The 23,148-nt window shown below is 37.6% G+C and overlaps 1 protein-coding gene across 1 annotated transcript; it reads left to right on the forward strand.

Annotated features, from left to right (window-relative positions):
- Window positions 1-85: 85 nt before the first annotated feature.
- Window positions 86-22,576, forward strand: BTF3L4 (basic transcription factor 3 like 4). Its single transcript, XM_059135057.1, has 6 exons — window positions 86-231; window positions 3,866-3,932; window positions 7,890-8,003; window positions 20,299-20,500; window positions 21,518-21,577; window positions 22,120-22,576. Exons 2-6 carry the CDS (start codon window positions 3,879-3,881, stop codon window positions 22,164-22,166), a joined length of 477 nt encoding a protein of 158 aa, XP_058991040.1. The 5' UTR covers window positions 86-231; window positions 3,866-3,878; the 3' UTR covers window positions 22,167-22,576.
- The last annotated feature ends 572 nt before the right edge of the window (window positions 22,577-23,148 follow it).

A 23,148-nucleotide genomic window follows, 5' to 3' on the forward strand; every position in this document is an offset into this window, starting at 1 on the left:
ACCTGCCGCATTTCTATTGGGAGGCGCAGAGCAGCCTGGGTTTTGTAGTTCATAAATACGGTCCCCGGGATAGGCTGCTCCTGTGAGAGAGAGAGAGAGAGAGGCGGAGCTGCTTGTATCACGTGGGCCCCGCTCCCGCCGCCGCTGTTGCCGTCGTCTTTCTCTGTCTCGACTGAGGCAGCCATCTTGCTCTTGCCGCGTGCTGTTGTTGGAGGACCCTCCCTGCTTCAGGTGAGACCCCCGGCGGTCCCGCCACTCCACGGCCATAGGCCGCTGCGCACGGTCTCCCCCCGCCCTCTTCTTCCGACACCCGCCAACCACTCGGGCTGCCACTTCCGCCGTGGCGCGCCGAGTGGGGGCGGAGGCGGCTGGTTTGGCTTGTCGGTTACCGGCGGCGCAGCTGGGGGTCGGCACCTGAGGGAAGGTCCCCAGCACCACCGCTCCCTGTGGGGGCCCGCGCTGTTGCCGCCCAGATTCAGTCCCAGGAGGCGGGTGGTCCCCCGCCTCTCTCCCGTTACTCTTTTTTATTCACAACAACAGTGCTGTGACAACAGCTATCTGTTGTCGTCTCCTTTGATCCTCCCACTCTACAGATAGGGAAACTGAGGTTAGCAGCCCCCGGCCCCGAAGCGCTTGGGACTGAATTCCGTTGCAGCTCTCTTCACCTCGTAATGGCAGTATTTGTTTACAGTTCTGTTCCCTCCCTGAGAAATTGCCTTGACCATCTCGATAGCCCCATCACACTGCTTGAAGCATAGTAGGCTGTCAGGAAATTGATTGACCGACGGGCACCCTGTTACACAGCTAGTGAATGGCGGTTTCAACTTCCGTTCCCACGTTCTTTTCACTTACACCATAGCTGTCCCCTCGGGAGTGGTAACAATAGTTACCAGTTTTTGAGTATCTACAGTGAGGCATACCCTGTGCTCAATAACTTAACCTTTAATCCTTAAAACAACCGTATGAGATGTGTGGTGTTAAAACCTTTTCTAACGCAGAAGGAACACAAGTTCAGAAAGTAAAATGCCTTTCCAAAGTCCTAAGTAGTAGAACCTTGAGCCTTTTGATTCCAAAATTTGTGCCTCTCTTAGAGATACCCCACATAATAAAAAGTTAGGACTAAAGGTTGAAGTTATTTTATCCGTGTGTAAACATGATATGTAAACATGGTGAAAGTGCCTACCATAATGCTTAGAACTTAGGCACTCAATAAATACTGATTATAATCTCATTATTTACACCTTTCTTGAGTCCTTGAGTAAAGGATTAAATGACCCTAGGTTCCCCAAGGAAGAATTCAGTAACTTATGTTCTTAGGAAGTTACTTCTGCATTTTGGGTCTAGGAAGTGACTTCTCCCTTTTGGACCCTCATTTCCAAATCTGTTAAATTAGGAGAGAGATGGATCTATTTTATTTGTTTACAATTTATTTCTACCCTACTGTTGCTTGCAGGTATTTGAGATGGCCTCACATACAAAACAGAAATAATGGGTATAATGAAGTAAAGGTTGATTGAGGAATAGGGAATTAAATGAAGTGATCTTTGAGGTCTAGTTTAGATTCTGAGCTTGGCATCTCATCTCTCATAGACTGAGTCCAATCCTCTTTACTACTTCAACTCCACACACCCCAACATGCTAGTGGACAAAGGACAACCTTTCACCCTCCTCCCTCCCCCATGAGTTTACAACTTCCCTAAAATGGTTTTTCTCTGAGATAAGTTTTGGGAACAAGTTTTCTGTTGTACTGATTACATAGAATGGAATCTGTTCTTTCATCTACACATTGATATAGAGTTAATTTTGGTTTTGCTTTTGTTTCAAACAAGTCAAGGCTCTTATCTTGACTTCAGTCTCCTGTCTTCCATCTCTTCTCTTGGGGATTGGTACTTCAAAATGCAGAAGAGTCTCAGATTTACCGTGCCTAGTTCTAATATTTTCACTTAGCCCCTTTTTTGTAAAAAAAATTTTGGGTTCTTTGTTAGTTCACTGTACTTTTGGGGCCACGTTCCTTTGGGGAAAGTGAATATTTGTCCTTTTCTGTGGATATTGAATATAGACATTGGAATTTGCATCAGCAATTTTTAAGTCTGTGGGTCTGTGGCTGAGTTGAGATTGTCACACACCTAAGCCTTCTGGCTTTGTATTCCTCCTGTAAAGGAGTTTGTAGCTGCTGAGCATTGTGATACAGCGATGGGCAAAGATTGAGGAATCATAAATTCTGAATGTTGTTTGGGAGCTGGACTTTATTTAGCTTGAAGCATGTGTATATACAGGTTACTGCTAAAGTCCAGTGTCAGAATACAGAATAGTGCTTATATAATCTTCGATTCTCTTTCATCTCTGAAAGACATTATCTTTGTCATGTGAATGATAATTATAAAGCATTTAGAGAATTGGCCATAAAAGTTTTTATTCCCTCTCTCAAATCTTAGTAATAATCTGTTGGTCCACAGAACAAGTAAAACAAGATTTTTAACCTTGGCTTTTTTTTTTTTTAATTGTTATTATTAAAGATTTTTATTTATTTATTTGAGAGAGGGAGGGAGAGAGAGCATGAGCAAGGGAGAATCACACTCCCCACTGAAGAGGGATCCTGAAGCAGGGCTCAATCCAGGGACTTGGGGATCATGACCTGATCCAAAAGCAGACAATTAACAAGCTGAGTCACCCAGATGCCCCTTAACCTTGGCTTGTATTTGTTTATATAGTGTGGAATGTTACAACCCATTATAAATTTAAGAACTGTTTTCTTTAGTAGGAATATCACTGATCAGATTAGGATTTATGACTTTACAATTTTCTTAGAATTTTCAAAATCAAAATTAGCCTTAAAAAGCTTATATTTAAGAATTTCCTCCTCCCAAACACACAAAGATTTAGAATTAATGTAGCAGAGATTTTTTTTTAATCAAATTGTGCAGTGAAGCATTTTACCGTGTATGCAGGAATATCTTGACAAGTGTGACATACTATATCAGTGCAAAATATTGAATGAACTCTGTGGAAGGGGCTGCTAAAGTGCTGAATGTCTGAAAAATCTGGCTCTCTTTTCCTGTTATTAACATACCATCTGACCTTGAATAAAAGATATGACTACCTCATATCTTGACAGCTAGACAGCCTATTGTTGAATTTCTTCTTTATCCAGGTTTCTTTGGGGGGGGGTCTATTTATGGTTACAAGGTTATATATGGTTCATTTATGATTTGGGAGGAAAAAGTCTGCTTAAAGGTTGTGCTAATAACATTTGGTAACTGCTCTGCTGTAAAAATCTCTGGGGGAAAAACTGGCTTGTCTAGAGATTTTATAATTGGGTAGGTTTTACTGAATGCCAACGAAATGAATTTTGATGTGGGGTTTGTTTGGTTTTTTTTTAAGATTTTATTCATTATTTCAGAGAGAGAGCATGCACATGAGCAGGGGGGAAGGGTAGAGGGAGAGGAGGAAGCAGGCTTCCCACTGAGCAGGTCACCTGACCTGCAGGCCTCCATCCCAGGACCCTGGGATCATGACCTGAGCTGAAGTCAGATTCTTAACTGCTTAACCAACTGAGCCACCCAGGAGCCCCATGAATTTTGTTTTTAAGGAGGGATCTTCAAATAGGTAACTTTGAGTCCCATTCTGTTTTCTGTTCGTATGTTTGTCTCCCTTGTGGTCTTATTTTAATTTTGGTTCTCTTAATATCTGGTTTATAAAGCTAGAACGAGTTATTAATACTTATTAAGAATATAGAGACAGTATTAATATGATCATGATGGTGACGCATATTGCAAGCCTAGTGAGCCAGAAGGTACTGTTGCATAAACAGTTATTTTATTTTGGTAAAACAGTGACTTTAACAAATCTATTTTTCCCCCCCTAGATTTACCAACAGCATGAATCAAGAAAAGTTAGCCAAACTTCAGGCTCAGGTCCGGATAGGGGGCAAGGTGAGTGTGGCATAAGAAAAATTGAGAGGAAAATGTATTATTGCCAGATAGTAGTATTATTTTGGATTTGTGGTCATTGAAAATTTTAAATCTTTTATCAAGATCAAACCACATTCCAATTTGAAAATAACTTGTCTAGATTTAAAAGAGATAACTAGAAAACTTCTGTCTGGTGGTGCAATGGAAATAGCCACCTTTGTTTGAATCCTCTTAACATCTGGTAGTTATGTGACATGAACAAGTTATCTGACCTTGTTAGGCTTCCATCTTTCCATCTGCAGAACAGAAATAGATGCATCTGAGGATTAAAGTAATACTTATGAAATGCCTAACATGGTGTCTGGCACAGCATGCATACTTAATAAATGATAGCGATTGTTATGTTAGACTCCTTTGCAGGGCATCCCAGATGTTGAGGTTACCTCATCTTGACTGGATATACCTACTTGTACAGTTAGGTTTATTAGGTTTAACTAGAAATGCTCAAGCTGATTGTATGTTTTGTTCATTGCTAGGTTTTCCTCCCAAATTCCTGCCTGTTCTTCTGTGTTGGTCAATATGAGCACAGACATTCTTATTCCATGTACTTTGAAGCCTGAGGAAGAGTTCATCCTGAGAATCTTTGATTCCCTTCAGTTCTAGCCCCCAGCTTAAGGAGAGTACTCTGCCCTTATCTCTGCCCAAAACAATCTTCGAAAAAGGAAAAGTGAGAATAGTACTCAGTTCAGACCTGGGAAGAGGGTAGGTAGGTCACTTATGTAGCAGCTTTACTTTTCATTTACTATGATGGTAACCATATCTCCTAGGGAAGGAGATAGTAGGGGAAGGGAAGAAATGACTTATTTTCTCCTTCCATAGTGATACAGCTATAGGACTCTGGAGTCATATTAACACATTCATGTAACCAAAGTGGTCACATTGTAGCATCAAGTATAAGGTAATGAACCAATGCAAAAACTAGGGATATTCAGGAACCATAGAATGTACCTGGAAGAGCTTGGTTCAGCACTTTACATATTTTAAACCAGGTGGTAAATAAAACTAGTTTACTATGTACCTACTATGTTCCAGACACATAGTAGAGAAACTACTCAAGATTTTCTTCTCTTGACACAGCTTAGCTTGGAAGGGAGACATGCTCACAATTACACTACAGAATAATAAATGTTAAAATGAGGTACAAGGTGCTCTTGCCTAGGAGGGACAAGGAAGTCATCACTGAGCTGAGATTTGGAGAACAAGAATTTATCACTGTTTAGATAGGTGAGGGTAAGTGGGTAGAGGGAAAAGGGGATCGTCATTCTCATGCTTGCTAAGGCACTTAAGATGCTGTGATAGCTTGGCGCTTAATGGAATGGCTTGCTTTAGTTTGGTATGGTTAGAGTTTAGACTGTATAATGGATAAAGAATGGTAGAAGATGAAACAACCAGGGAATTGGGGGTTGTATCAGAGTCTTATATGCCATACTATGGCGTATGGGATTTTTTTTTTAAGATTTTATTTATTTATTTGACAGACAGAGATTACGAGTAGGCAGAGAGGCAGGCAGAAAGACAGGGAAGCAGGCTCCCTGCTGAGCAGAGAGCCCAATGTGGGGCTCGATCCCAGGACCCTGGGATCATGACCTGAGCCAAAGGCAGAGGCTTTAACCCACTGAGCCACTCAGGCACACCTGGGATTTTTGTTTGTTTGTTTGTTTGTTTTTTAAGATTTATTTATTTGAGAGTGAGAGCATGAGAGGGGGGAGGATCAGAGGGAAAAGTAGGCTCCCCACTGAGCAGGGAGCCTGATGCAGGACTCAGTCCCAGGACTCCAGGATCATGACCTGAGCTGAAGGCAGTTGCCCAACCAACTGAGCCACCCTGGCATCCATGGAGTATAGGATTTTATAGGCAGGGAGCAACTATTGAAAGATTTTAAGAACAATCATTTTAGAACGATAGGTGCTGGCAACATGGAGAAAGGAATGAAATGAAAGTTTGGCATAGAGGAGAACAGTTGAGAGACTGCTGCTTTGGTATATGGAACACAAATTTGGGAGTTGGAATGACATAATTCATATGAAGAGAAATAAAGATTAGGTAGATGGTGGTACCCCCAGCTATAAAACTTAGGAAATATAGGAGGAATAGTTTCATGGACTCAAGCTTTTAGACATGTCAAATTTGAGGTACCTGAGAATCATTTCATTTGAGGCATACACCAAGCAGTTGAGTTGCCCCTGAGTTAGGAACATTTCTCAAATAAATGACCATCTGTGAAAATAGTCACCTCTAGTCTATCCTTCAACAACTGGATTTTGTCACAACCTTTGCTGCTACTCACAGAACATTCTTCCACTCCCTCCAGCATTGCTGAGGCTGAAGCCCCTGCCTACTCTCTATATAGCTGATTCCCTGAGTACTTCAGGAGGTACCCAGAGATGGAAAACTCTCTTCCTTTCCTCCTTCCAGGACTCAGAAAGATTTAGCCCTCAATGCTTAGGCTTCTTTTGGTAACATTTTATTTTTGCTTTAGGTTATATTTTCTTTTAAATTGGTCCCGGAATTTATTTTAAATAGTTTTTCTTTTCTTTCTTTCTTTCGTTTTTTTTTTTTAAGATTTTATTTATTTATTTGACAGAGATCACAAGCAGGCAGAGAGGCGGGCAGGGCGGGGTGAAGGTAGGTATGCACCCTGCTGAGCGGAGAGCCCCATGTGGGGCTTGATCCCAGGACCCTGAGATCATGACCTGAGCCAAAGGCAGAGGCTTAACCCACTGAGCCACCCAGATGCCCCTTAAATAGTTTTTCAGGGGAAATATATATCTAAAGTTTCAAAGTATCCATTTAGAAATGAGCTCTTTCTATCTCAGTGAATAGTATAATTGTCAAACTATTTGCTCAGGCCGATATTCTGAGCATCATTCTAGATTCCTTTTTTCCTCATATCCCACGTCCAATCCATCAGTATGTTGGTTCTTCTGAGAGTCTAAGCTCTCACCATCTCCACTGCCAAAACTCCTTTATCTCTCATCAAGACTACTGCAGTAGCTTCCTGATTGATCTCATTATAGTTCATTATCCACAGCAACTTTAGTCATCTGTAAAAATCATAAATGAGATCAAATCATTCCCATGCTTAAAACCTTTGTATTATAATTAGAATAAAATCCAACTCCTACCCATGGCATTCTAGGCTACGTGATTTGGCCCTTTCCTATCTTTCTGATTGCATTTTCCTCCTCCTTCCCCTTTGTACACTCTGCCAAAACCATGACTGACCTGTTTTCTCTCTGTAGAAACAATAGGTTCGCTCGTTTCATTCTGCTTGGATCTCAGCTCATAATGTCACCTCTTCAGAGGGTCCTCCCTGAACAATAAAGTACTGCTCTGCGCCCACCCAATAAATACTCTTAGTACTGTGCTGGGGTTTTTTGCCTTAATACCCGTATCCCATTTGAAAAGATCTAATTCATTCATGTATTTATTGACTTTTCCATCCCACTGTAATGTATTTTCCTTGAAGTAAGAACTTGATTGTTTTCATTCCTAGAATCTAGGAATACTCAGTTGTAGGCATTTGATTCTTAATTATGTCAGAATCTTCAAAGTTTCAGAATATCTTTAGATTTAACTTTATTGTCAGGGGGTGGTAGGTACTATAAAAAAGCATTCCTTGTAATATTTGGAAGTTGTCATAAAACACAGTTGTATTGTTTTATTATTGAAAACTTTTAAAACATGATATGTGGAAATGATAAATGGATATTAGAAAAAATAAGAACTGACTAGAACTGACTGTCAAAAATCTGGGTTAGGCTAACACAACTCTGAGCAGTCTTCTTGGTCATTAGTATTAAGTCAGCAATTTCTTATGTGGGTTTTAATTAGAGTATTGGGAATAGGAAGACATGTGACTGACTATACTTGCCAAGATGCAAAGCATCCTAACACTTCTGTTTGGTTATTTTTCAGGGTACAGCTCGCAGAAAGAAGAAGGTGGTACATAGAACAGCTACAGCTGATGACAAAAAACTCCAGAGTTCTCTAAAAAAACTGGCTGTGAATAATATAGCTGGTATTGAAGAGGTATGGTCATTTTGTAAATGGTTAAATTATGTGAACAAATAGCACATTGATAGATAATTATCTACACTTTTCAGATGAGAAATATCAGCTTAGAAGAATTAGGTATTGTCAGCCAGGTGTCCGAAGGACTAGGTATTGAATTTGCTTATTGTATAAAAATGGATGATCAAAAAAAAAGATTTTAGTTGACAGATAAGGAATTCCTACTTTTCTGTCTCAAAGAATTTGGCATATGTGACAAAATTATGGAACTGCTTTTAAATTTTCATGTAAAATAAGTTATTTTTTCCTAATAATATAGAAATAAACTCCAAGATTTCTTCAAATAAGGTGGATTTTTTTTCCCTTTCTGCTCAACAGTATCTTTTTATTACCTCAATCAAGAAGCTCTAGCAATAGCTTTACATGGATTGGATTTCTTATTAGACCTTTTCTGGAAATTATTGGTTAAATTTTTTAAATCATCTCATTATATTTTGGTGATACTACTTTTCTTAAATATGAAGCCAAAGGATGTTATTTCAAAAGATGCGCAAGAAAAATGATAACATCAGCTCTTTATGACCTGTTACCATCTAAATTCACTTCTACCTGATAATTCCATTTCTGATAGTAAATTTTTTAAATTTTCACTGCCATAAATTAAGTTGAATGTTTAAGTTAAATTATATTTAATATCATTACTATGTGTGGTACCACCTCACAATTTTTAACAGACCATTCGTGCCCATGTGCTATAAAACAGATCAGAGATAATGTGGAGGCAAGGATCACTAATAAATAGCAGACTATCAGAGAAGACACAGTGAAATGGCCACATGTTCCTCCTACTGTGCATATATGAATAAATATTAACACATCATTTAAGTCTATTTTGTACTTTCAAAATTAGTATACTGATAAAGTGGTAGAAAATGTAAGACACATGTATCTTTCTTCCTTTTTGCTTAATGTACCTGTGCATTTCTACTCTGATAAAGATTAGAACTTCATTTGCAAGTCTTGAAATTAAGCATTTTATATGCATTTTTTTCTTCTGAGCTATTGTAAGTTTTTATATATTTTTATTGACCTCAAAATAATTCTCAGAGAGATCATTCTCTTTATCTGGGATATATATGAGGAAAAAACTGTCTAAACCTCTCTTTAAAAAAATCCAAATAAATCTTGGTTAAAAAAAAAGAGTAAGTTGCAATAATAGACAATAACTCTGATAACTTAAACAACTTTTTTTTTTTAAGATTTTATTTGTTTATTTGACAGAGATCACAAGTAGACAGAGCAGCAGGCAGAGAGAGGGGGGGGAAGCAGGCTCCCTGCTGAGCAGAGAGCCCAATGTGGGGCTTGATCCCAGGACCCTGAGATCATGACCTGAGCTGAAGGCAGAAGCTTTAACCCACTGAGCCACCCAGGCGCCCCTTAAACGTAAACAACTTATAAATGTTCTGGCCATCTTACAACCTTGCATACATTTCTACTCTCTGAGTCCCCCTACCCCCTCCCTGTCCTGCCACCTCAGCACTATTGACATTTTGAACCAGCTGGTTTTTATTGTGGGAACTGTCATGTGTATTGTAGGATGTTTAAGCAGCTTCCCTGGCCTCTACACACTAGGTACCAGTAGCCCCACTATACACACACACACACACACACACACCCGCCGAGTTATGACAACCAAAAATGTCCTCAGATTTTTTCACATGCCCCCTAGGGGACAAAGTCACCCTTGGTTGAAAAATACCTCTTTAGAGAGAGGAAAAGTTTCTATTTATACCTCTTTGAAGTATAGATTTAACTATGTAATATCTCCAAGGGCATGTTTTTCTAAATGTTTGTTTTTGTTCAGAAAACAAACTGGGACACTTTATGGTTATGATTAATAAAACTCTTTGTGGTCAGATAGCATTAACTTTATAAATGTTTTTTATAATAAGAAAACCAATCAGTTAACAATCTTTGATCTTTTCAGAATACAACCAAATTTGTTACAGTGCATTGCTGAAGTGATGGTATTTTTGTAGTTGAAATTGTTCTAATAAAGTATTGATAGTCAGTACTTGGTAGACATCTACTGTGTGCCAAGCAATTTGCCAAGGACTTGCTAGATAGTAGTTCATAAGTTATTATTCATAGTCTCTGTCCTTTGGAGCTTACAGTCTAATAGGGAAATTAATTAGATAACGAGACAAACATATTATCCCATTTCAGATTCACTATATCTCTTTGAGTCAGTTGTTACTGGCTACGGAGAAGAAAGCGGAGACAGAATTAGGTACCTGCCCAAGATCACTTAGCTAGTAAGTGTTAGAGTCTAAGTGTTAAAACCAAGTTCATTCTTTTTGTCCGTTTTATCCTGCTTTTGGTCTTTTCAGTTGCACTTTCTTACATCCTCTCTTGGCCTTTTCCTCTCCTCCTGCTCCCCTCTTTATCCCTCAAACCCCCACCACCACCAGAGAAAGAAAGTATCTGCCTTATACCCTGTATTATTGAACACCTACCATGCAGAATTAGTTACACCATTACATATAAAAGAAATCCCTATCAGTATTTCCAAAGACATGGATGTTTCTCTTTTTTCAGGTCTTTTTTTTTTTTTTTAAGAATTTTTTTTTTTTTTCGATCACAGGACACTGGGATCATGACCTGAGGCAAAGGCAGAGGCCTTAACCCACTGAGCCACCCAGGCGCCCCTTTTTCCAGGTCTTAATGCAGGCATTATTTCTCCCAGAAGCCTTCCTGGTAACACACTTAACACATTTGCGTAAAGAAGGGTCAGATGCTTTTCCTGTGTGCCTTTATAATGTCCTGTATTTATTTTATTATAGCATTTATTAAACTGTGGTGTGAATTCCTTTTGTAGCTACTACTGATGGCATTTCTAGCTTTTTGAGGAGTCATAGCACAGAAAATTAATGCTACTGGGGCGCCTGGGTGGCCCAGTTGGTTAAACGTTAAACTTCAGGCCCTGGATCATGAAGAGTCCTGGGATCATGCTCAGCGAGGAGTCTGTTTGCCGCTCCCCCTGCTCCTTCTGTCTCAGTCACTGTCTCTCTCCCTCTCTCTCCCCTTCCCTCCCAAATAAATCTTTAAAAAAAGAAAAGAAAATTAGTGCTACATAATAAGCACATACACACACTCATTGCACCCCAACCCTGTATGTGTGTATGATGTCTTCCAGCCCTCACAGACTGGTTAAAGAGAAAATATGCATAAAGATCATCAACAATGTAAGGTAACAGCTATAAAATTTCTGAATATTTGAAGCTAAGATGGGAGGAGTTTTACTTTTTTCCTTTTTCCCTCTTTCTAAAATTGGTTTTTGAGAGCTAACATACTTGTACTTTATATAACACTTGGCAGATTTTGTGTAGGAATATCTAGTATACTATATATAACCTAGCTTGCCTCAAACATTATGTTTGTGTTACTAAGTTTAACGTAGAGTTTTTTTCAAAAAATTTTTAAAGAAAACGATGACACACATTTGGTTTAAAAACAGCTCTTGGAATGAGAAAAGAAACTACTGCATTAAATGTAAACATGAAGGGGCGCCTGGGTGGCTCAGTGGGTTAAGCCGCTGCCTTTGGCTCAGGTCATGATCTCAGGGTCCTGGGATCGAGTCCCGCATCGGGCTCTCTGCTCAGCAGGGAGCCTGCTTCCCTCTCTCTCTCTCTGCCTGCCTCCGACTGCTTGTGATTTCTCTCTGTCAAATAAATAAATAAAATCTTTAAAAAAAAAATGTAAACATGAAAAGGGGAACTTGGGTGGCTCAGTGGGTTAAGCTTCTGCCTTCGGCTCAGGTCATGATCTCAGGGTTCTGGGATTGAGCCCTGCATCGGGCTCTCTGCTCAGCAGGGAGCCTGTTTCCTCCTCTCTCTCTGCCTGCCTCTCTACCTACTTGTGATCTCTATCTGTCAAATAAATAAATAAAATTTTTTAAAAAAATATAAACATGAAAAGTTGTACAGAAGTTTTCAGAAACACTAAGATATGAAAAAAATATATCAGCATAGAAGAAACACATTAATTACAATTTTGTCATCTTTTATTTGGAATGTCTGAAACTTGTTTCAGAGTGCCGAATTCTGGGGCACCTGGCTGGCTTAGTCAGTAGAGCAGGGAACTCTTGATCTTGGGGACATGAGTTTGAGCCCCACGTTGGATATAGAGTTTACTTTAAAAAAAAAAAAAGTCCTGACCTTTGAGGAAAGTACTCTTTCTGTTTTTCAGCACTTTTAGAAAAGCAGATAAAAACTTCCAAAAAGAGAAGACACCATTGCCATTCTTGTAAAACAAAAAATAATATTACTGTGTTTTCTGTACTTAGACCTTCAAAACATCAAACAAGTAGAAAGTATTCAGTTTGGTGGGTGGGGAACAGGGAAATCAGTGATGGATTCCAAAAATTCATGGAATATACTTCTGCCAAGTAAAGTTCTAATCTTACTTTCTAAGTTGTTGGTATTGGTGATTTTTTTTCCCTCTCCCAAAGTTTAATTTATGTACTCTTTAGAAACTTTAAAAAACTGAAGGACTATTTGGATTAAGACAAGCTTCTCTGGTCTTTGATGTATTCATTAGTTTGTTGATTTCGTATAATAAATTATAAGTCATAGATAGATTTCTTTTACATGTTACCAAAGACAGAGAAATGCAAAGCTGTCAAAAAGTAAGGGTACTGGAGTGTCAGAGACTGTTTCATACAAAAGCCTAGGTTTTACGAAGGAATTCCTAGGCAGACCCCAGAAGATTTATAATCCAAAATTCCAAAATCCAAACTTATAATCTAAATTTCTAAAAATGTTTTATATGCTATAACATTTGAAGGTATGTGGATGTGCTTCCTTTTTGGTAATCTAGTTGAATATAGCGACCATGCTGTTACCTGTCTTTACCTGATAACATAAATCTATCAACAGTGGGATCTGTTCTATTTCTCAGAAGTTATTGATTTTATCAAATTTATTTGGTAAGCATTGTCATCAAAAATTGGAATCTCTGATCTAGATGGCCTAGTTGCTTCAGAGAGTTTTATATTCAGAGGGCATCTTCTGTTGTAACTAGGATATGATTCTGCCTCTGGAACTTTTCCTTTATTTCCAGGTCTGATTAATTAATCAACCCCTTCTTTCTACTTCCATTGCCCTTAGCTTAAGTTGCTCTGCTCTAATACATTTATTAATGACAGCCTCATATTGTGGGGTATAATGGTTACTTATTAACCAATTAGTCTTTTTTTTTTTTTTTCCAGATTATAAGAACTTGATAGCAGGGACCGTGTTTATTCATTATAGTCTGTAGCATGCTGACTCTCATGATGAGTTTATTTGGGGCCTATTAAGTTTAAGGGATACTGATTATTTGAGATGGAATTGTTCTCAAGAAGTTAGACATTGGGGTGCCTAGCTGGCTCATTCAGTGACACATACAACTCAATGTTAGGATTGTGAGTTCAAGCCCCATGTTGGGCATAGAGATTACTTATTAAAAAGAAAAAAAGTTAGCCATAGGACACTGGAGCTCAGGAAAACACTTAGGGCTGAGAATGTAAATTTTATAATTGTCCTCATAAGTTTTACTGTTTATATTTTCCTTTTCCTGGTTCTTACTTTTCCTGAACCACTTATACCAGAAGGAGAACCTTGGTTGACCCTTAACCACAATTCTTTCTTCCTCCAACCCCAGGTGGCAATGTGTAGACAGCTCTGAGTACAGGAGAGTAAAAGGGAAATACTATGTCCCATTTACCTTATCCTATCATAGCAGCCTCACTTTTTCTTTTAAGATCCTGATTTTGGGGGGTTTTTTTTACTATTTTTTTATTGTAGTAAATATATGCAGCATAAAATTTGTCATTTTAACCATTTTTGAGTACAGTTCAATAGTACTATATTTAAAGTGTTGTGCAACCACAACTATTATCTATTTCCAAAATTTTTTTTTTAATTTTTTTAAAGATTTTATTTATTTACTTGACAGAGAACACAAGCAGGGAGAGCAGCAGGCAGAGGGAGAGGGACAAGCAGGCTCCCCACTGAACAGAAAGTCCAACACTTAGGCTTAATCCCAGGACACTGGGATCATGACTTAAGCTGAAGGCGGACACTTAACTGACTGAGACACCCCGGTGCCCCTATTTCCAAAATTTTTTATCATCCCAAACCAAAACTCTATATCCGTTAAGCAATAACTTTTCATTCCCCCTTCCCCAACTCGATAGCCTGTAACCTATTCTTTGTCTCTGTGGATATGCCTGTTGTAAATATTTTGTGTAATACAATATTTGTTTTGTGTCTAGCATACTTCATTTAGCATAATGTTTTCAAGGTTCATCCATGTTTTAGCATGTATCAGAATTTCACTCCTTTTATAGCTGAATAATATTCCATTGTATGGATAATACCACATTTATCCATTCATCTGTTGATGAACATTTTCTGTTTTTTAAAATAGCATCCCCCTTCCAATATAAAAATATTTTGTTGTCGGGGTGCCTGGGTGGCTCAGTTGGTTGAGCCTCTGACTCTTGTTTTCAGCTCAGGTCATGATTGCAGAGTGATGGAATCAAGCCCAATGTCGGGCTCCATGCTCAGTGCGGAGTCTGCTTGAGATTCTTGCCCTCTCCTCTCTGGTCCTTCCCCTGCTCACACATTTGCGGTCTCTCTCTCAAATAAATAAACAAATAAATAAAATCTTTAAAAATATATATTGTCGGGACACCTGGGTGGCTCAGTTGGTTGGACGACTGCCTTCGGCTCAAGTCATGATCCTGGAATCCCGGGATCGAGTCCCGCGTCGGACTCCCAGCTCCATGGGGAGTCTGCTTCTCTCTCTGACCTTCTCCTCGTTCATGCTCTCTCTCACTGTCTCTCTCTCAAGTAAATAAATAAAATCTTAAAAAAAAAAAAAAATATATATATATATAGTCATTATAGGAAGTTATGGTATACAGAAGATAAAAAGATACGAACATTTGATCATAATCCCCACTACCCAGAAACATCTACTATTAGCTTTTTATTTCTTTCCTATCTTTAGATGCATGTACTTTTAACGTGTTTGAGACTGTAGCTAGATGCACAATTCAGAATTTTTTCCCCCCAAATAGCATTATATTATGAAAATTGTTTCATATCATTAAAAAACTCTTCTTGGGGCACCTGGGTGGTACAGTCAGTTAAACATCCAACTCTTGGTTTCAGCTCAGGCCATGATATCAGTGTCATGAGATCAAGCCCCATGATGGGCTTCAGACTCAGCATGAAGTCTATTTTGGATTCTCTCTCCCTCTTCCTCTGCCCCTCCTGCTCATGGTCTCTCGCTCTCTGTCTCTAAAATAACTACATAAATCTTAAAAACAAAACAAAACAGGGGCACCTGGGTGGCTCAGTGGGTTAAAGCCTCTGCTTTCGGCTCAGGTCATGATCCCAGAGTCCTGGGATCCAGCTTCACATCGGGTTCTCAGCTCAGCAGGGAGTCTGCTTCCTCCTCTCTCTCTGCCTACTTGTGATCTCTGTCAAATAAATAAATAAAATCTTTTAAAAAACAAACAAACAAACAACAACTTCTTCTTAATCAACAGTGTAGATGTCTGCATATGTTCCAATGGATATATCATAATTTAACATTTCTTAATTTATAATACATTATACATAATACTATAATACATTATTATAATACATTATAATTTATAATACATTATGATGCTTTGATAATAAAAGAATCATGTGTTTGGTTTCAATATACATAATATATATCTTTATCTCTAATTTCCTTCAGAGAGATTCTTGGAAATACAGTTAGTGGCTGAACGAGCATGAACATTTTAGAATTTTTCATGTTGCCAAATTGCTTTTCAAATAGTTGTGCCATTTTATACTATCTATAGCATAGCTGTGAAGAATCCATCTCATCAGACTCTTGCCTCCAAAGCATAAGAGAAAATGATCCCAGCATATTGTACAGTTTAATTACAGCTGTTAGCTTTATTTCATATCAACAATAATAGATTATGTTCATACTAGCCTTTAGAAATAAGCAGGTGCTAAGCTTAAAATGACTGATTGTGAAAGATACTTATGGAAGTATGCACCAAGGCCATAATATTCAAACTTTTACCTCCCTTAGCCTCACAAAACCGCAGACGCTATGTCCTTTTTTCTTAAAATGTCTATTATTTCACCCCATTAAGATAACAGGAGTAAGGCAATAAAAGGTGAATTTCCTGATAAACATTTAAATGCCATTACAGGGGCAGTTAGCTGGTTCAGTTGGTAGAGCATACAATTCTTGATCCTCGGGGTTGTGAGTTCAAGCCCCATGTTGGGTGTGGAGATTATTTAAAAATGCAGTCTTTTAAAAATAAGTAGATAAATAAATGCCACTACATAAAGGAAGGAGTAGCAGTAAAACTTGATTTTTAAGACAACTGTCAATTCTCAGAACTGCAGCTAGCCAGCCTAGTGGGGACTTAGATACCCAAAAAATCACATGGAAGAATTTAAACTTCCTCTGTGAACTGAGAGGGCAGTTATCAGCAAGAGCTGTAGAGTCAGTGGTAAATTTGTGAGCCTCCTAGAGCCATAAAAATGTATTGTTGTGTAGGATTAAAGCACACATCAGATTTACCATATAGAAGGTTGCTGTGATAATATATGTGACCTCCTCAGAGGTCAGCCTTTGCTGGTTTTGATAACAGCATAATGGGGCCACCCAGCAGTTGCCAAGAATGACTTAAATGCTCCTGAATGCTGTAGGGCATTCAGGCTGATTCTGAAAAGTCTGAACAATAAGAAAAGTCAAGGCTAAGATATAGCTCAGGAGGTTCTGAGCATCTTCATTAAGAGAACTACTGGAGCTATTTCTAAATTTGAGATGACCCTTTAGCATTTGGAGTGTTGAAGTCTGACAGCATCCAAGATTTTAAAATAAATTGAATTTGAGGTGTCCCATTCATTTGGCACATTTGAGTGACTGTTATGTACTGGACATTTGGGGGCATACTATGTCTAGTAAGGCATGGTCTCTGATCAGAAAGCGTTCATCTTCTAATAAAGTCAAAGACTTGCAAACACAATTACAGTACAAGATAATTCCATATATTTGCAATACCCATGAGGTGCAGGAAGTGCACAAAGAATCCTAAATTTTTACAGAGAAAGAAGCATCTGGGGGCACCTGGGTGGCTCAGTGGATTAGGCCGCTGCCTTCGGCTCAGGTCATGATCTCGGGGTCCTGGGATCGAGTCCCGCGCCGGGCTCTCTGCTCAGCAGGGAGCCTGCTTCCTCCTCTCTCTCTCTCTGCCTGCCTCTCTGACTACTTGTGATTTCTCTCTGTCAAATAAATAAATAAAATCTTTAAAAAAAAAAAAAAAAAAAAAAAAAAAAAGAAGCATCTGATCCAAGTCTTGGATAAATGGGAATTTGCAACGTGGAAAAGAAAAGGGTTCTTCTAAACAGTGAAAACAACATATGTAATTGTACTAGGCATGTGAGATAATATTTTCGATAATTACAAAACGTGTCAGCATTTCTCAAGCAAAAAATAAGAGCAAGGGCATCTGGTGGTGTGCACTAGGGTCTCAAAAATGCTACTTCCTCCATTGCTCAAGTAGCATCCTTTACCTTCAGCTACCTGTTAAAGTGGAAAAAACATTTTGATATAAAAGGGTTATTTGATTGGGAAAAGACCTGAGCTGGTACAGTGGCTAGGTTAATAGTCTTTTTCCTTGTGTGCTCCTTATTTTTATACGTATGTAGATTGTACCACTTATGTGGAACACACAGCAGTAAAATCACTAGAAAAAGTGAAGTCTTCATATGAAATGTGTACAGTTTGCTTTGTGAATTTAACAAGTTCCTTATCCCTTCCTTTGGTGGGGGAAGTGTCTAACTGATCTTGCTCAACCCAACAATTCATCCTTTGATAGTCTAATAGCTTGCATCTAGGAGCCTTATATAACCATGTTATTTGCTCAGTAGAGAGGAAGGAATGGTAGAAAGAAAATATTCTAGCCTTTAACTTCTAAAATTTAATTCTCATTTCTAAAATTAACTAAACTCTCCACCCCTTTTTGGACCTTTTTATTCACAGAGCTACAACTTTTGTGCAACCCTATTTAAAATAACCATATTTAAATTTATTTCTGTTTCACAGCCTTAGATGGAATTCATCCTTCTTTTCACACTAAACTCAATTTAAACTACAAAGACCTTTATCAGGTTGTAAAATAGGACCTAACATTTAGCCTTTGGTAAAGAAGCTTAAACACAGGAAAATTCATTTGGCTGGGGCTAGGGCTTCTTGCTTGTTTTGTAGCCAATAAGATATATATTATGTATATATGTGTTGCGTTTTTTTGCATTCTCCATTTAGCCTGTGTTTTGAGATAAATAATTCTCTGGCAAGCTTTCACAAGGTCACAGAATTGAATTTTTGTAGGGAAATAAACATTTTTAAGAATGAGGAAGGAAACTAAACAGAAATTCGGGGACCCACACTCAAGTTCTAGGTTTGCATGTAACTATTTGTCCTTGGATATGTTGCTTAAACAAGAGCTTTTGTCTTTAGTATTTATTTCTCTAAAAGGGATTTGAACTAGAAAACCTCTTTGGCCTGACTTTTGGACCAATATTGATTTCAAATCTCTTTTGATTTTAACATTTATAAATAATAAATATCTCAGATTCTAATATTTCAGACTCTTTTCATCCTAGATGTATTATAGAGATTTGGTCTTAATTTAGAATATAGAGTCCTACCATATCTTTATTCTTTTCCCATTCTAGGATAGATGCAGAACATTCCATTCCATATCCACTATGCCACCTCCTTCTCAAGTCCTTCCTCTTCCAAATTTTCAGCCACTTTACTGTTAAACTTTCCTACCTAAACTATAATTATCTTCAGAACTATATAATTTCTCTTTCTCTAAAGTCAGTATAAATTGTTTTTAACTCACAATGGTATTTGTTCAGAACAGCTGGATTGAATGCTTACTGGGTGTAATATGTATAATAGAACCTTAATTAAAATATGGATAGAGGGAACGGTATAGAATTCAGATAGTGATTTTTGTCAGAGAAACTTGGGAAATTACTTGTAGATCTTAGTTGCAATTTTTTCCCAAAGGATTTGCCTTCTTTCTCTGTGTTCCAGGTATGCCTGAAATTTAGAAGCCCTTTATTCCCCTTCCTTTCTGGTGCTATCAGTGGTGATGATCTCCCACTTCCACTGACCATGGAGAACACCGCATCTCTGCTTGATTTTGACAAGGGCAGTTTTTGGATGGATCATGAAATGCTTCTAAAGTAGCCAAGAGTTAACTCTCCTAACTTTTTTCTAAAATAAGCATGTTACCATCAAGGTAACTTACACAGTGGAATCAACTACTAGTGGAATCACATTATTCAAACATTTAACTTATGCAAATTCAGCTTTACTAAAACATAATAAGAAAGTGCATGAGTGAGAGAGAAAAATAATCTTTTAAATAGCACATGTTTAACCTTCCTTTTCAGGCAGTGGATAAAATTGAATCTGAAACAGTCAATTCATGTGGTGAAAGCTACCAAAAGAATGTGAGGATGATTTTAAAGGTTTCCCAGTGATTGATGAAGCATGTTCAGGTGGCCAGGCAAGTGGGTTGGAGAGCCTCTTTGACATTTACAAGGCTTATTGAAGGTTGTTGAGAAGCTATACATAAGAGTTAGAGGAACTGACAAAATCTTTTATAAAGAATGATATGAGGAGAACAAACTGAAATTTTTGTAAATTTACTAAGTGTTCAGAGGAATGAAACATCTGGTTAAATTTCTGAGTGTTCTTTATGGATTTTCAGTGGTTATTTTTTACCGTACACTATTACCCTTTCCAATGTGTCACCTAAGAGAAAGATGCTGTCCCACCCACCAAATGTACTAATTTAGTTCAGTGGTGTAAATCGGGTAAGATAGTGGGTAATTTTATTAAGAAGCCAGTTCTTAGCTGATAATTCCATTATTTTTAAAATGTGGCATTGAACTTCTTTCTTATAGTAGTAAAAGTCTTTGAATTTAAAATCTAGATTCTGTAATAAAATGTTTCTTGACCATCCTAGTTATTTGTGCCGTCTACACCATTTTACTTTGTTGCTGCTAGGGTCTTTTTCCACCCATTATCTACTGCTTAGACAATTACTACCTTGGGATTGTTTTTAAAAACAAAAACACCATAATTGGCTAAGTTGTTATTTAAACAGATAATGTTTTAGTTGTACCAGATATGTGAAGTATATTTTTCTTCTATGATCATACAGGTGAACATGATTAAAGATGATGGGACAGTTATTCATTTCAACAATCCCAAAGTCCAAGCTTCCCTTTCTGCTAACACCTTTGCAATTACTGGTCATGCAGAAGCCAAACCAATCACAGAAATGCTTCCTGGAATATTAAGTCAGCTTGGTGCTGACAGCTTAACAAGTCTTAGGAAGTTAGCTGAACAGTTCCCACGGCAAGGTAGGTATTTCTGTTCAGTATCCTTCCTTCGCTATAATCTAAAGAACCTAATGAGTTAAAAGGTCCATTTTATACTGGAAGGATTTATTTGTATGTAAATTTTACATACAGAATGTTACTCATGTGCTTCATAAATCTTTGAATTTGTTTCTTTAATAATGGTGCAGTGTAGCTGATAGAATATATGGATACATTTTGGTAATAGAGTTGAGGTAATTACCTAAAAGGTCTATACACCACATTTTACAGACAGCATTTGATATTCACTTTTTTTTTTTTTTTAAGATTTTATTTATTATTTGACAGAGACACAGCAAGATAGGGAACACAAGCAGGGGGAGTGGAAGAGGGAGAAGCAGGCTTCCTGCTGAGCAGAGAGCCCAATGCAGCCTGGATCCCAGGACTCTGGGATCACGACCTTAGCCAAAGGCAGATGCCCAGGGTCTGACCCACCCAGGCGCCCCTGATACTCACTTCTGACTAATTACAAGAAGAAGATACTGTTAGGAGAGAACTGTATTTTTGTTTAATATTGTTGATTGAACTACAAGCACGGCAACTATAAGTTCTGAATTTCCACAATAGCCCTGGTTTCAAATGTCTTGTCACCCCTCAAAATCCAAGAGCCTTTTCTGTCAGTGCCCATACTATATGGCTGGATACTTCCTTATATCAGAAGAGATGGAAAGTCTTGAATATTGATTTTTTTAATTTAAGCATATGAAATTTATAAAATAAATTAACTGTAGTATCTTTTTATTCCAGAATTATTTCACTTTCCAAATAAATTTTACCCTCACTGCCCACTGAAACTGCCAGCTATATTTAGTATATACCTAATGAAGTTAAAGTGTTACTGATTTTAGTGTTAAGTAAAAAATATGGTATTAGGTCAGACAAAATTTTAGCTTTTTCTGAACAAATATTATAATATTTAGACAGGAGAAAAGAATAAACAATATAAGTGTTCTATTAAAGGCCTTTGTTCTTAAGAACTAATTCTAAAATGTTTTGTAGTGTTGGATAGCAAAGCACCAAAACCAGAAGACATTGATGAAGAGGATGATGATGTTCCAGGTAAGAGACATTTCTTTAGCACTAAGATTTTTAGCAGCCTGCTTATCTCATTTAATTCATTTTATAATGACTTTCAGTTTTTGTTGATGGTGAACTCATGAATTTAAATTGATTCACAATAGTATGGATACAATCTAATGAAAAAGAATAAAAGTCTTCCCATTTAGAACTTAGAATCAGAAATTGTCACAAAAGCTCTGCTGCCTGCATTTGTTAAATTAGAATCACAGTGATTTTAAATTTGCATAGTTACTGTTACATGATTTCCATGGGAATTATGATTGACATACGAAAATGCTGTTCATCTGAGTTTGCTCAGACAAAAAAGGACTAACATTTCCTTAGGATTAGTGTTTTAAAAGCAGATAAATGAAGCATTATTAGTGAAATACCACCAGTTCATTTCTTCTTCTTGTCCTCTATGTTTTCAGGCTAATTTTAATAGCCACAATTTGGTTTTTATTAGGTTTAGAAGTTAGGAATTTCATTTACCTCTTTTTCTTCTTTTGTATCTTTAACTCATTTACTTTTTTTTTCTCCAGATCTCGTAGAAAATTTTGATGAGGCATCAAAGAATGAAGCTAACTAAAATTTTTTCTGGAGTTTGGAAACTGGCATGGACTAAATTTAACAAATCAGCTATGTGGTTCCAAAGTTTTACAGACATGGAGAACATCAACTGTTACTAGTTCAGTAATATAAATATTTTGTATATTGATAATGCTGTTTGTTCAGCATTTTTCGGTCATTTGATTTTGCATTTTGCACTTCCTCCCAGGATCTATTCTTTTGGTCAAAATACGAAGTATTGGTGCAGTTTGAGGGTGTTTTGGTGTTTGATTCTCAGTTTTCTGTTTTGTTTTTTTGTTGGGGTATTTTTGGTGTGTATGTGTATGTATGCGTGTGGGTATGTGTGTATACAGTGGAGAGCAAATTGGAAAACAGTTCTATTTATCCTCCTTCTTCCCCCAGTAGAAAATAAAACAAATCTTTACATTTGTTACTTTTTATTTTTTTCTAATAATGCACAGAATTAGAAAAGTGAGTACCCTGGATTTCAGATCTGAGATTTTACCCTTGGAAGTTTGGTTTTAATTTGCTTTGTTAACATATTTTTTATACATTTTTCTGGGTTTAAAATGTCTTCAGATATTTTGTCACCAGCTCCATGTTGGTATAGTGGATAGCATATCTTTGGTACATTGCCTTAGATTCACTTACCTAGTCAGACCCAGAACATTTTCTTCTGGCTTTCTTCCTAAATCCTTTTTCGCTCTCCTTTTGGTCTCCCAGTGGCCTGGTCAGCCTTTGATAATGCTCTTCCTCATCTTCTACCTAGCCTGAGAAGGATGTTCTCCATATAGAGTTAAGTGAGTGCCTAATCCCTCTTTTGGTAAGACATTTTTCTCTCATCCTGAGGAACAACAGCTCCATCTTCAACTTTTTATTTCCTCCCTGATTTTATAGTTTGGTAGATTTCAAACTGGAATAGCTAGCATGTGCTTGCTAAATAATTTTATGCCAGCCTTATCCTCTATACTAGCTGTTCTTAATAGCTGGTGCAAAAATGC

This window comes from Mustela lutreola, chromosome 10 (genome assembly GCF_030435805.1).
Source record: "Mustela lutreola isolate mMusLut2 chromosome 10, mMusLut2.pri, whole genome shotgun sequence".
NCBI lineage: Eukaryota > Metazoa > Chordata > Mammalia > Carnivora > Mustelidae > Mustela > Mustela lutreola.